The 15,736-nt window shown below is 43.4% G+C and overlaps 1 protein-coding gene across 3 annotated transcripts in view; it reads left to right on the top strand.

Moving 5' to 3' along the window:
- Positions 1–1,886, top strand: part of SLIT3 (slit guidance ligand 3) — a 1,129,203-nt gene extending 1,127,317 nt beyond the window's left edge. For all 3 annotated transcript variants that reach the window (XM_063928289.1, XM_063928288.1, XM_063928290.1), the window contains one exon: positions 980–1,886. In XM_063928289.1, the coding sequence (XP_063784359.1) occupies positions 980–1,218 (239 nt within the window). In that variant the 3' untranslated portion in view covers positions 1,219–1,886. The remainder of the gene's footprint in view (positions 1–979) is intronic.
- The last annotated feature ends 13,850 nt before the right edge of the window (positions 1,887–15,736 follow it).

Raw genomic sequence — 15,736 nt, 5'->3', positions numbered from 1 at the left:
ACATACAATCAGTGTGAGCGTTCAGTTCTTCTGATATGCTGTGTGCTGAATACTTCACACAACCATAACCCCGACCAAGGAGAGTATGGTAGTGCCCTCCACTATTCAGCAGCAACTTAATCAGCCTAGGTTAAGCGCATTCTCTTCCCCATTCCCATTTTTTTTTTTTTTTTATAGATAGGGGGTATAACTCTCCTTGATGTTGGAAGTATGCAAATATTATTAGTTTGAGTAATGTTCCCCTTCATTATGTGACACATCTTTGGGATCACATGTCTACATGGTCAGAGGCAGGTGTGATTAGGGTAGTCCACGTGATAAAAAAATGCAGCTATAAGACCATCTCCACTGTGTGGGCAATCAGGACTTTTAAAGCTACCTACAAATTTGCCACTTTGTCTCTCTGGGGGTGGGGGTGGGGGTGGGTGGGTGGTATGTTGGTGGTGGGCAGGGCTGTAACTCCTTTTTGAAGCTATGTGTTTCGATACTACGGCCACAACCCATACAATGTCAGGTATATATAAATTTCTCCTACCTGGGCTTTTTTCCCACAACTGCATGCACAGTTTACTGAACTATGGGAGAGGACCTTATCTTCAGGGGGAGGCCTTCCCCACCTATTCTCCTATTTCTTCTTCCTCTGATTGACAAGAAATAAAAAAAACAATCTGTATGTAAACTGTTTTTATTATGTGGAAGCTTCTGACTATACTTTGTACTCATGTTGATAATGTCTCCCCCTATACTGTTTATGACACCTTTCAAGCACCAGTGTGTATTTCCTTAATACTGCATGGTGATTTAAAAATAAAGTGTACTCTCTAAGTCAAAATAGGACTCCGGCCATAAATCAGTTTGTCTGAGTTTGTCTGAGATTCTTGGGGCCTCTCTGGGACTTAGGAGTAGGAGAATTTCATCCCTTTGCATGACAGTGTAGAATAGTAAGAAAACGAAACAAAATGTTTTATTTATTTTGCAGAAAATCATTGCCATGGTGAGATTATCCGTGAGATTGTACGCAAACATCAAGGATACAACACATGCAGTACGACCACCAAGGTCCCGCGCATGGAATGTAGCGGAAGCTGCAGCAATGGCCAATGCTGTGTCCCGCTTAGGAGCAAACGACGGAAATATGTCTTTCAGTGCACAGATGGCAGTTCTTTTATGGAGGAACTGGATAGACATGTGGAATGTGGCTGTTCACACTGCTTATAGATCCACAGATACCGAAAGGAAAAAAGGAAAAAACAAGCAACTGTAATGCTGCAATTTGTAAAAGAACTGTGTACTTTCATAGAGAAGCTCAAAAAAGAAGATAAGAATATTAACTATATTGTAAAATAAACAAAAATAGAACTTATTTTTATTATTGAAAGTGACTATTTTCATTCTTTATTATATAAAATATCACACCACTTGGATATATGTATCATATAGTGAGTTATTTCTACTGTTTTTTTTCTGTTTTGTTTTGGGGTTTTTAATACTACAAGAAAGTAATTAATAATTCATAGCCTAACACAACAAATAATGGGTACGTTTATATAAGTTTGATTTTTTAACAATGTGCCTCGATCTGGAAATGTTTGTTTTACTACAGAATCTTTTATTCTTTGCCCCTGAGAATTTTTCTGAAAGAGTATTTTCTTAACTGTGAATGTGTTTGTTATAAAGACAGATTTGTACACAATGACGTGTCATCTTTTAGATGTTAGTAACATAAAGATGAAGCATTTATTTATACCGATGTGCTTAGTTTTTACTGTCATTGTGAGTATTTTGGTTGAGAAATAAAACAGAGTTGCTCGGATATTATCAATAAAATTGATTGTGATTTCAAAATCTAAGTTTTAAAATAAAAAATGCCATATTTTCTTTCCAAAGTTGTCAAGTGGTGTTCTGTATTTTTCCTAGATCTATGGAAATTGCATTTTTAATGTGCATTATGTATTTTACAACTATCCTGTAATATTTTTCCATCATGTTAGGGCCCACCAAGAGTCCACATGAACCTCTAGAGCAGAGATTTTCAACTTTTTACAACTCGAGGCACACTGAACAAGATCTAAATATTGCCAAGGCACACTCAAATAAAATGGTTATGCATGGTGAAGTTGCGTGTCCTAAGATGTCATGTCGCAACTTCTCCATAGGTAACGCCTGAGCCACATCTGAGGAAGCCAGAAAACGCAAACACTGCACGGGCCCAAAATTAGAACTGGCTCTGCAAACACAGGATTTATGTGGCTGGAGTAGGGCAGGTGGTAAGGTACCTGGGACACGTGACCACAGCTGCAATCCAGTAACTGGGGTAGGTTGGGAGCCAGGAGAGATTCAGGGACCAATAATCCAGGAAGTGGAGAAAAAGATTAGCTGCAGGAATAAAGAGAATAATGCAGACTGGGGTAGAAAATGCTACAAGCTGCAGTCATGAATCTAAGAAGGCAAACACAGCAGTCAGTACCAACAGGAGAGGTTACACAGTCAGGACGCGAGTACTGGCAGGTCAGCTACTTGCAGGCACAAAAACGCTATAATGGGCAGGGTGGGCCGATCACTTCATTCCAACAGGTATAAGCCCCCTAAGTAATCCTGCTGTAACCATACTGTACAAGCTGCCACTACACATAGCAGAAATGATGGGGAAGGTGTCCCATTTGCCTACCAATAGTCGGGACCGGGAAGCTGTGCAGCTGCAAAAGCATCCCTTCTGCTAAGGCAATGTCCGGGATGGAGCAGGCAGTGTGAACAACTCGCGACAGCTCAAAATAGTGCCCCTCCCTTAAGTAAACCCTAGATCCAGGTTTATCTGGAAAAGACTTGAAAAAGGCCTCTTTAAAATTGTCCACTTGTAAATACCTCTCTGGTACAAGACCACTATTCAGGTCAATAGATATTTCAGTAGACTTTGCTTTGTACTTTCTTGGAATCCCAATTTTTTTTTTTACCACATATTCTTGGTGACCATCAATAAGGACTGGAGGTGGCATCTTTGAACAGAAAACCTTAACCTTCTGAGAAATGATGAGCAGTTTGAAGGGATAGCAATGAAATGTATTTCCTTAAGGACCTGGGAAGTTTGAGATGGAAGGCAACGAAGTTCACTTGTTTGGTGGTCTGAAATGGACCAATGTATTTGGAACCAAATTTCTTAGAAGACTGATGAAGCCTTATATTTTGGGTCAATAACCTCATTGTATCCCCCACCTTGAATGTATAGGGCCTGCAATGATGATGTACAAAAAAATTGGAGCAAAATTAAGCCTTGTTAAGGACAGAATGTACTCTCTCCCAGACCTTTTTGAGGCGAGCATCAGTATTGCAAATTACAGGCAAGCAGAGCCGGCCCTAGGCATAGGCAAACTAGGCAAATGCCTAGGGTATTTGGTATGCCTAGGGGCACAAGCAGGTTCTGCTGATTAAAATGATATGCGACATGCCTATATTCTGTGTGTGACTGAGGCTGTATCTGCATATGAAATGCTACGTTACAGTGTATTCCTGGAAATCACTGTAACGTAGCATTTTGTATGCAGATAAAGTCGCACACAGAATATAGGCATGCTGCATATCATTTTAATCAGCTGAAGCTGCTTGTGCATCCTAGCCATATAGTAATGTAAATAAGGTGCATTTTCATTTAAAAAAAAGTGCCCAACGTTAGCAGAGCTGCCAGCTGACTCATGCCAGACATCTCCTGCTGCATGGCGTATTGAGGTAAGATGTATGAGGACACATCTGTATCCAATCAGAGGCAGAGGTTACAGTGCTGTGTGCCGGTGGGTTGGTTGTTCAGTAGTGTTTGGCATATGTGTAAGTGGCATTATGTGTGTCATGTGTATAAATGCATTAATAATGTGCGGCAAATGTGTTTGGGGCACTATGTGTGTCATTGTGTGTATAAGTGCACTAATGTGCGGCATATGTGAAAGCGCCATTATGTGTGTCATTATGTGTATAAGGGCATTAATAGTGTGCGGCATATGTTTATGGGACATTATGTGTAAAATGGCATTAATGAAGGTTGGCATAATGTGTAAGGGGCATTACTGTGTGGTATTATGTGTATAAATGCACTAGCTGAATATCCGTGCTTCGCTACGGGATGAGGATGGTAAATAAGAATTATAGTTGTTCGTTAATTTACGTTGGTTGGAGATGATCTAGTATATAGGCATATCTTGCTTCCCTGACCCAGTTTGTGTAGTGGCCAGACCCCTTTTTGGTCCTCCAAAGGACCCTGCTCTTCCCACTATACAACTCTCAGTCTGATTTACAGTTTCTTATGTAGCGCAGCACATTATGCATCTCCTGATATACTCTGTGCTGCTGGGGGACCCTGCTACTACCACTATATAATTCTCTGTGTGTGGGTTTGTGCTACCTCCATTCCCCTCCTCACATCATGTCACTGCCACTGTCACAAGAATCCCTGTCGTCACTGACATAGCATGTATGACCTGATATAGTCTGTGCTGCTGGCCCACCCCTAGAGGTGCTATGGGTGTGTTACCCCCACAGTGTTTGTTCCCAGATTGTAAATCATATGTGTACCAAGTTTGGTGTAAATTGCAGCAGGCATTCCAGAGTTATACTGTCTGCTGAAATACTCTGTGCTTCTGCATCATCCCTAGGGGTGTGTTACCCCACAGTGTTTGTTCCCAGATTGTAAGTCTTATGTGTACCAAGTTTGGTGTAAATTGCACCAGGCATTCCAGAGTTATACTGTCTGCTGAAATACTCTGTGCTTCTGCCTCATCCCTAGGGGTGTGTTACCCCCACAGTGTTTGTTCCCAGATTGTAAGTCATGTGTGTACCAAGTTTGTTGTAAATTGCTGCAGGCATTCTGGAATTATGCTGGGACATACATATACACATACATACATACATATCCATTTTTGACTATTTCCGTGGATGGACAGTGACATTTGTAAAATCGGTTCTTAGCAAGCACCTGGAACCTAAGGATAAGTTACCTGCCAAGTTTCAAGATTTTAGGCATTGTGGTTTAAGAGATGTGTGATAAGTCAATCAGTGAGTCAATCTGCTTTTTTGCCTTTTATATAAATAAATTATTAAAATGTGTGGCATTATTAGTGATGAGCGAGGTTCGGTTTTACTCGGACCGAGTAAAACCGAGTAAAACCGAATCCGCTCATCACTAGGCATTATGTGTATAAGATGCTCTACTGTGTGGTGTAATGTATAGAAAGGGCACTACTGTGTGGTCTAATGTGAATAAAGAGCAATATGGTGTGGTGTAATGTGATTAAGGGGCACTACTGTGTGGCATATTTTATATTAGGTGTACTATTGTGTGAACAAAAGAGTGATTCCAGTAATGGTGCGCAATAGAAGTCCCCCAGAATGCAACTGTATGTGTGTACCAGAGTAAGCAGCCAATTTACTCAAAGATAGCACATACTGTAGAAAAGAATAGCTACACACACTCTAGCGCTAGGAGGAATACCACATTCAACCCTGTGCTGTGACAGATAACACAGCAAATTCCACCAACATAAAATTACAAAGAAAAACTTAACGTAATTTTGATGGGAATTGGAATTAAGCCAAAAGACAACTCTCAGCTCATCGGATTCCACAAAATCACATGAAAAAAAAAAACAGAAAAACACACAATAGTGCAGATTGTCAAATAAAAGATACATTTTAATTCACGATGTCCACTTACAAACGGAGAAGTATTATCAGTATGATGGTTATCCCACAGGGGCAAAGTGGCATGTATCAGGTATAACATGTCCAGTTGATGACAGCCAGCCTTTTCATAAATACTCCACCGCAGTGTAAAGGATACCATAAAAAAACAAAAATGCAAACGAATAGTGCAAATATGTATAAACAAACAGTAATTTAATACACATATACACTTACAAACAAGTGTCATATATACAGCATGATAAATCTCCCAATGGCAAACAGCATAAGTAGCTCCTGATGTCCCAGAGATGTTCCACGAAACCGACCATAACCCACTTCCGGATTGTGAGCATGGAGCAGCAGCACACCCGCAAGTTGGACCAAATGGGAGAAAGGTTCGAAGACACGCTAGACGCGTTTCAGACCAAAAGTCCTTCCTCAGTAGCGTGATTCGTACTGTCCAAGCTGTCCTTTTTATCCCAAACATAGGCGGTAACAGGTGTCTCCATTTACCGCTGATCGGCGCCATACGAGAACTGCGCATGTGTGGCGAAACAGGAACCGGAAATCACATGTCTATTTGCGTTCCACTTAGCCGGAAGTAGTCACAATGCGTTCCAAGATCCGTTTCGCATACTGTGATTTCCGGAAACATTTTCAATACTTCACACTCCATTGTGTTATGTCCATTTTATTGTATAAGAAATCGTAGGTGCCGGAACTAGATAATAGAATTAATTAAGGGTTAAAAAGGGGACAGCTCAATCCAATATACAAAAAAACTAAATAAGAACAATAAAAATAACAATATTATTATTAGTAAGAATAAAATCAATACCATCTAAAATAAAATTTCTCTTACGTCCTAGAGGATGCTGGGGTCCATTTTAGTACCATGGGGTATAAACGGTTCCGCAGGAGCCTTCGGCACTTTAAGACTTTTTCACTAGTGTGAACTGGCTCCTCCCTCTATGCCCCTCCTCCAGACCTCAGTTTAGATAATGTGCCCAGGAGACTGGACGCACTCTAGTGGGGCTTTACAGAGCTTTGCTAGTAAAGACTTTGTTAGGTTTTTTGTTTTACAGAGAAGCTGCTGGCAACAGCTTCTCTGCTTCGTGGGACTTAGGGGGGGAAGATAGAACCAACTTCTCAATTAGTTTAATGGTTCTACTTCCGCTGACAGGACACCTTTAGCTCCTGAGGGTATTGAACACAGCTCAAACATGGCTCGCGTTCACTCCCGCAGCACTGCCACCACCCCCTAACAGAGCCAGAAGAAAGAATACGGGTAAGTATTTTACTGGAGTCCGGCAGAGAAGGTCCTCCAGTCATCATGGCGGCTTGTAAGGTAACAGCACAGCGGAGACGCTGCACGCCATGTCTCTCAGCGGGTGCAGAGCGCGCGGGCGGGGGGGGGGGGCGCGCTCTGAGCGGCATGAAACATTTTCTCTCCCTGGCTAAATAAGTGTATTCCCCACCTGTGGGGACCCCCAGGGGCCAGTATAAAGATTCCCCTGTTCTGAGGGAAACGTGCCATTGCTAGGGGCGGAGCTTCTCCTCAGGCATCCAGTTCACTCACCAGTGCGCCATTTTCTCCTGCAGATGCCGCTGTGAGGATCCACGCTGCTTTTCTCTGCCACGGCTACTACAAGTACCAGCGGTTATACAAGGGAAGGAGCATTTAAAGATATTATATATATATATATATATATATATATATATATATATTAAAGGTATATTAATTGGTGATAAGCGTTTATAGTGTGTGCTGCACATTATATAAGGGCGCTGGGTGTGGACTGGCAAATCCCTTGTGTTTCTCTAACAGACTTCTCTGTGGGTCTGTCCCCGATAGCTCCTATGTGAAAGGGGTCTGTGTGTGCGTGTGTGTGTACACGCGTGTAACATGTCAGAAGTCGGGGGGGGAGTCTTCACCTGAGGAGCCCATTTTAGATGCACAAGAGGGAAATGTGATGGCTCTTACTTCCCAAAGAGAGCCGGAGTGGGTGAAAAAGTTGCAAAGTAATATTTCTATGTTAGCACAAAAATTCTCAGACTCTGAGAAACAGACAGTTTATTGGAGGCAGTCTGTGGAGGATACCCTGTTTGTTGATGCATCCAGTTCATCTACTCACGTCCCCTCCAGTTCCCACAAGAGGTCCCTGGCCCAAATAATGTAGGGGGACACTGACACGGACTCCGACACGGATTCCGACACTGGAGACTTGAGAGGGATAACCCCAAATTGGCCAAAGCATACAGTGTATGATTGTTGCTATCAAAGAGGTGTTAGAGTTTACTGATACTACCCCTATACCTGTGGAAAAAGATTATTTTAGATTAAATAAAAAAACGGGAGATAACTTTTCCTCCGTCAAAAGATCTGAAAAATTTCTTTGAAGACGCTTGGTCTAACCCTGAAAAGAAATTCACTATTCCCAGAAGGATACGGGTTGCGTACCCATTCCCTGAGGAGGACAGGCGCAAGTGGGAGACGCCCCCAGTGGTAGACACCTCAGTTTCTAGGCTGTCTAAGAAAATAATTTTGCCTGCCCCAGGGTCAGCTTCTTTAAAAGATCCTGGTGACCGTAAGTTAGAGACAACTTTAAAATCCATATATACCGCTAACGGTACACTGCTCAGGCCCGCCATTGCTGGTGCGTGGGTGGGTAACGCGGTAGAAAAATGGACAGACAATTTAATGGTTAATATTGACACTGTGGATAGGGATGAAGTGCTCCTAATCCTCAGCCACCTCAAAGAAGCGGCAGGGTATTTTGTTGAAGCTATGAAGGATGTTGGTTTGCTGAGTTCCAGAGCCATGGCTATGGCGATTTCAGGCCGCAGGGCTTTATGGATTCGCCACTGGGATGCAGAATCAAAGAGAAATATTGAGGCACTCCCTTATAGTGAGTATAAATAGGGAGGCCCTTTTTGGTGACAAGCTTGATGCCATGATTTCCACGACTACATTGGGCAAGTCTGCATTTTTGCCTTCCGCAACTGCTCCCCCTAAGAAGGGGTATCATTCTCATACCATGCAGTCCTTTTGGCCCAACAACTACAAAAAGGTAAAAGGCAGCCCCTTCTTTGCAGGAAGAGGTCGAGGTAGAGGTAGAAAGCCTACAATGCCGGCTAGTTCGCAAGAACAGTAGCCAGCAACTGCTGCTGCAAAAACCTCAGCATGACGCTGGGGCTTCCATGCGGGAGTCCGACTGGGTGGGGGCACGCTTACTATTCTTCCGCCAAATCTGGATTCGTTTGGATCTGGATCCTTGGGTGTTACAAATAGTATCCCAGGGTTACAGGTTGGAATTTCAGGATCTATCCCCCATGCCGTTTTTTCAAATCAGCCTTACCAGTTTCTGTCCAAGATAGGTCAAACGTGTTAAGCGCAATACACAAATTGTGTCAAGACAAGGTAATTTCCTTGGTTCCCGAGTTACAACAGGGAAAAGGTTTTTATTCAAGCCTATTTGTGGTACCGAAGCCGGATTGTTCGGTCAGACCGATTCTTAACCTGAAGTCTCTAAATCTGTTTTTAAAACGGTTCAAGTTCAAGATGGAGTCCCTCAGAGCGGTGATCTCCAGCTTGGAAGAAAAGGAATTTCTGGTGTCGGTGGACATCATGGATGCATATCTACATGTTCCCATCTACCCTCCACATCAGGCATACCTGAGGTTTGCGGTGCAGGACTGCCACTACCAGTTCCAAACATTACCTTTCGGACTCTCCACGGGTCCGAGGGTGTTCACCAAGGTAATGGCGGAAATGATGGTACTCCTTCGAAAGAAAGGAGTCAACATTATTCCGTACCTGGACGATCTCCTCATAAAGGCAAGGTCAAAAGAGAAGTTAGTTCAGGACATTGCCCTGTCCCTGTCGGTGCTTCAACAGCACGGGTGGATCTTAAACTTTCCAAAATCCCAGTTGGAACCAACGAAGAGATTATAATTTCTGGGAATGATACTAGACACTGAGGTGCAGAGAGTTTTTATTCCTTTGGAGAAGGCTCTGGAGATCCAGGCAATGGTCAAACAAGTTCTGAAGCCAGCACGCGTGTCAGTTCATCAATGCATCTGCCTGCTGGGAAGATGGTAGCGGCCTACGAGGCTCTACAATTTGGCCGATTTCATGCCAGGGTGTTCCAGTGGGACCTACTGGACAAGTGGTCCGGATTGCATCTACACATGCATCAGAAGATTATACTGTCGACGAAGGCCAGGATTTCACTCCTGTGGTGGCTGAAAACATCTCGCCTACTGGAAGGTCGCAGGTTCGGGATTCAAAACTGGGTCTTGGTGACCACGGATGCAAGTCTCCGAGGTTGGGGAGCAGCCACACAAGGGGAAAGCTTCCAAGGAAGATGGTCAAGTCAAGAGATGCTTCTTCACATAAACATTCTAGAGTTGAGAGCCATTTACAACTGCCTTCAGCAAGCAACGCATGTTCTTCAGGATCTACCAATACAGATCCAGTCGGACAATGTGACAGCAGTAGCTCACATAAATCATCAGGGAGGAACAAAAAGCAGAGCGGCAATGGCAGAGGTGACAAAAATACTCCTCTGGGCAGAAAGACATGCAAGAGCTCTATCAGCAATCTTCATTCCGGGAGTGGACAACAGGGAAGCAGACTTCCTCAGCAGACACGACCTCCATCCAGGGGAATGGAGCCTCCACCAAGAAGTCTTTGCGGAGGTAACAAGTCATTGGGGTGTTCCTCAAGTAGACATGATGGCATCTCATCTCAACAAGAAGCTTCCGACATACTGTTCCAGGTCGGGAGACCCACAGGCAATAGCAGTAGATGCCTTGGTGACCCAGTGGGTATTCCAGTCAGTGTATCTATTCTCTCCACTTCCTCTAATTCCAAGAGTTCCAAAGATCGTCAGAAGAACGAGGGTTCGGACAATTCTCATTGTTCCAGACTGGCCAAGGAGAGCTTGGTATCCGGATCTTCAGGAGTTACTCCTGGAAGACCCTTGGCCTCTTCCTCTTCGAGAGGACCTGCTTCAGCAGGGGCCGTTAGTTTATCAAGACTTACCGCAGCTACGTTTGACGGCATGGCTTTGAACGCCAGATCCTAGCCCGTAAGGGTATTCCCAATGCAGTCATTCCCAGACTTATCCTGGCCAGGAAAGGGGTAACGTCCAAGCATTACCATCGTATTTGGAGAAAATATGTCTCTTGCTGTGAATTCAAGAAAGGCTCCTGCGGTGGAGTTTAAATTAGGATGGCTTCTCCTATTTCTACAAGCGGGTGTGGATGCTGGCTTCAGATTGGGGTCTATCAAGGTCCAAATTTCGGCTATGTCCATTTTCTTCCAGAAACATTTGGCTTCCCTTCCTGAGGTTCAGATGTTCGTGAAGTGTGTTCTGCGCATCCAACCTCCTTTTGTGCCTCCTGCGGCGCCATGGGATCTTAATGTGGTGTTGTCCTTAAATCGGACTGGTTTGAACCTCTGCAAGAGGTGGAGTTGAAGTTTCTCACTTGGAAAGTGGTCATGCTGTTGGCCTTGGCATCAGGCAGATGTGTGTCTGAATTAGGGGCTCTGTCTCACAAGAGTCATTATTTGATTTTTCACGAAGATAGAGCTGAACTGCGGACGTGTCAGCATTTTCTTCCAAAGGTTGTGTCTTCTTTCCATATCACCCAACCTGTGGTGGTGCCAGTGGCTTCTGACACCTCAGCCGTTTCAAAGTCCTTGGATGACGTCAGGGCCCTGAGGACTTATGTGACAAGAATGGCTCGGTTAAGGAAAAGAGAGGCCCTGTTTGTCCTTTATGACCCCAACAAGATTGAGTGTCATGCTTCTAAGCAGACTATTGCTCGCTGGATCAGAGGTACGATTCAGCATGCTCATTCCAAAGCAGGATTACCGATACCGACTTCGGTAAAGGCCCACTCTACGAGGAAAGTGGGTTCGTCCTGGGCGGCTGCCCGGGGTGTTTTGGCATTGCAGATTTGCCGAGCAGCTACTTGGTCAGGTGCAAACACGTTTGCTAAGTTTTACAAGTTTGACACCTTGGCGGCTGACGACCTTCAATTTGGTCAGTCAGTGTTGCAGGAACATTAGCACTTTCCCGCCCGTACTGGGAGCTTTGGTATATCCCCATGGTACTAAAATGGACCCCAGCATCCTCTAGGACATAAGAGAAAATAGGATTTTGATAACCTACCGGTAAATCCTTTTCTCGTAGTCCGTAGAGGATGCTGGGCGCCCACCCAGTGCTAATTTTTTTCCTGCAAAACTTACATTTATATTGTTTTACACAGTTCTCATGTGTTATGTTTTCTTACAGTTGTTGGCTGTTACGTTGTGCATCCTCATTAGCATGGGTTATGTTATAGCCATGTTAGGCGGCATGTCTGTAGAGTGTGGACTGGTGTGAATCTCGCCCTAGTTAATGTAAATTCTTCTCTCGAAGTTGTCCGTCTCTATACTGAGGTCTTGAGGAGGGACATAGAGGGAGGAGCCATTTCACACTAGTTAAAAAGTCTTAAAGTGCCGAAAGCTTCTGCGGAACCGTCTATACCCCATGGTACTAAAATGGACCCCAGCATCCTCTACGGACTACGAGAAAAGGATTTACCGGTAAGTTATCAAAATCCTATTTTCTCATGTCTACATCTAAAGCATTTATAATATTCGGAAGTCATTAGTAACACACAATGTTTCCGGTCATTTAAATCTCATCACAAATCAAGGGCGTATTATATAAAAAAATTTGGGGGCATTCAACAGATACTCCCAAGATTGAGAAATCGCGATGTTGAGAAGTGGTTATCTCAATCAGAGATGCGATGGATTCATCACTTGGGGACCCTTGTACCCAAGGGACTCAATGTTGATTTTGAGTTGAAAAGTTTTTAAATATAAATCTTTTTAATATAAAAAAAATGTATTGAGATATTTGCATCTCTTTTAACCATTTGATTTATCCATTCCCTTGATTCTGGAGGTTACCTTATTCATTATCTTTGCAGCACTTTACATTTTTATATATTTTGGTATTATTGTTAATTTTATTGTTCTTATTTAGTTTTTTCGTATATTGGATTGAGTTGTCCCCTTTTTAACCCTTAATAAATTCTATCATCTAGTTCCGGCACCTACGATTTCTTATACAATAAAATGAACATAACACAATGGAGTGTGAAGTATTGGAAATGTTTCCGATAATCACAGTATGCGAAACGGACCTTGGAACGCATGGTGACCACTTCCGGCTAAATGGAACGCATATCGGCATGTGATTTCCGGTTCCTGTTTCATCACGCATGCGCAGTTCTCGTATGGCGCAGATCAGCGGTAAATGGAGACACCTGTGACCGCTTATGTTTGGGATAAAAAGGACAGCTTGGACAGTACGAATCATGCTACTGAGGAAGGACTTTTGGTCTGAAACGCCTCTAGCGTGTCTTTGAACCTTTCTCCGATTTGGTCCAACTTGCGGGTGTGCTGCTGCTCCATACTCACAATCCGGAAGTGGGTTATGGTCGGTTCCGTGGAACATCTCTGGGACATCAGGAGCTACTTATGCTGTTTGCCATTGGGAGATTTATCATGCTCAGTGTCTGACTGGGGCATGAAGGGCCCACTGGGGGTATGCTGTTGTAGAGGCCCAGAGAGGTTTGGCTAACCATTACAGAGTACGTGTTCTGTGCCCCTTGGTAAATGTTGTGACAAGAACACTGGAATAGTGTTTGAGGGCAGGTATGTTTGTCCCAGGTTCTTGTCTTACATGTATTAGAAAAATGAAAACTTCTAGGAAAATGTTTTGTTTTGTCAGAACCTTTTCAGTTTATTGGAAAAGCTGGATAAGGGCCCTGAAAGAGAGAGAGGGCAAGTTCCAGACATTAGGCCCAGTTCGGGTCTTTGGCCTCACAGAGGGCTAATCAGGGCTTTCAGCTGTGCAAGAGCCTTTTAGGGCTGCTAGCCTGATTAGTGTGGGCAGACTGCCTGAGGAGACTGGAGACTCTCTGAAGAGAGAAACACGCTTCTTTATACAAGTGAGCTTATACAGTGTTTACTGGAGAACTCTGTGTTTTTGTTTAGTGATAGTTAGGAACGTCTTGTGTTTAGTTAGTGCCGGACAGGCAAGGTATTTTCTTTTGGTGTTTGTTTTATTTTCTGTTTAATAAAACTGGCTGTGGTCAGTTGCACCACAATCTGGACTTGTGTGATTCCTCAGCTGCTGCTTGCTGCCATTTACCCCAGGAAACGGCACCATGTACAGTGTTACAACTTATAATAAACCAAATTCTTGTGAAGTATAATTTAACATATGATGATGCACAATTCAAGTACACTAGGATAGAGTTTGGAACCTGATCCCTAGAGGAGGAGGGCCCACAGACAGGGGGGCCCACTGGTGGTTTCCCCTGTTCCCCTGTGGGCCAGTCCGACCCTGATCATGCTGTATATATGACACTTGTTTGTAAGTGTATGTGTTTTAAATTACTGTTTGTTTATACATATTTGCACTATTTGTTTGCATTTATTATTTTTTTTATGGTATCCTTTACACTGCGGTGGAGTATTTATGAAAAGGCTGGCTGTCATCAACAGGACCTGTTATACCTGATATATGATGCTTTGCCCCTGTGGGATAACCATCATACTGATAATGCTTCTCCGTTTGTAAGTGGACATCGTGAATTAAAATTTATCTTTGATTTGACAATCTGCACTATTATGTGTTTTTCTGTTTTTTTTTCCATGTGATATTGTGGATTCCGATGAACTGAGAGTTGTCTTTTGGCTTAGTTCCAATTCCCATCAAAATTACGTTAAGTTTTTCTTTGTAATTTTATGTTGGTGGAATTTGCTGTGTTATCTGTCACAGCACAGGGTCGAACGTGGTATTCCTCCTAGCGCTAGAGTGTGTGTACTATTGTGCTGCCATGCCCCTTCCCAGCAAGAACACACCCCTTTTTGGGCTGTGCGCCGAATGTTCGCACTGTTCCTATTTAAAATATAGGGGGTAGGAACACCAAAATGAGGACTGCTACGGGTGAGAGGTGATGCTCCAGGGAAAGGGTGCAGGGTCAGAGGCGGAACTAGTGGTGGTGCTAGGGGACGCCAGCCAAAATCTTGCCTAGGGCATCATATTGGTTAGGGCCGGCTCTGCAGGCAAGCCATATAATGTGAAATGTGTTGAAGGAACAATGAGGCCAGAGACTTGGCACTGGTATTATGACCTGAAGGAACAAGTAGATCAACAATAAAGTCCATGAGATATGAGTCCAGGGTCTTTTAGGAATAGGCAAAGGCAAGAATGACCAAGAGGTGAGTTTCTAGGAGCCATATTTCTGGCACAGATGTCACATGCTCAAATATACTCTTTGATATCTTGAGCAATAGTTGGCCACAATGCAGAATGAGCCATGATTTTCTGTGTATTGGAAATCCCTGACATCTTACTGGAGAAAAATTCGGACAAAACAGGGTCCTCTCAAGCGTTCAGGAATGAATAGCAATACGGAAGGGGGGGTCAAGGAGTAACTTGATACTGAAGCTAAGTGAGCTGAGAAGACAAATCTAATGCCATACTGACATGAATAGATGTAGCAGGGACGATAGGCAGATTCATTGGAGTATAGGCATAATTGAGAAGAAAGCTGTGAAACAGAGCACCAGCTTTGAGGTTCTTGGAGCCAGGTGTTTAAATGATGATTAAATTAAATCGGGTAAAAACGCTCAATGTACAGTAGCTGCCTGTAGTTGAGTCTTTTGGCTGACTCATTGTATGATAGATTCTTATGATCAGTGATGACTGTAAAGTTTGTAGGGCTCCTTTCAACCAGTATCTCCAGTCGTTGATGGCCTACATAATGGCAAGGAACTCCGGATTTCCTATATTGTAGTTAGCTTCAGCAGCAGAAAATTTACATGAGAGAAAGGCACAGGGGTGCAATTTATCATCCTGGGCATCTCTTTGAGATAGTATAGCTCCCAAGCTCAAGTCTGAAGCATCCACCTAAACAATAAAAGGCATTATATGCTCTCTTTTTAGTCAGAGTGGTAATGGGAGCCATCAGAAAATAGAATACACAAATAAATCAT

The sequence above is a fragment of the Pseudophryne corroboree genome, chromosome 6 (assembly GCF_028390025.1).
Source record: "Pseudophryne corroboree isolate aPseCor3 chromosome 6, aPseCor3.hap2, whole genome shotgun sequence".
Lineage (NCBI taxonomy): Eukaryota > Metazoa > Chordata > Amphibia > Anura > Myobatrachidae > Pseudophryne > Pseudophryne corroboree.
Note: the sequence above shows the minus strand (reverse complement) of the source record. Positions and strands in the feature narration are given on the sequence as shown.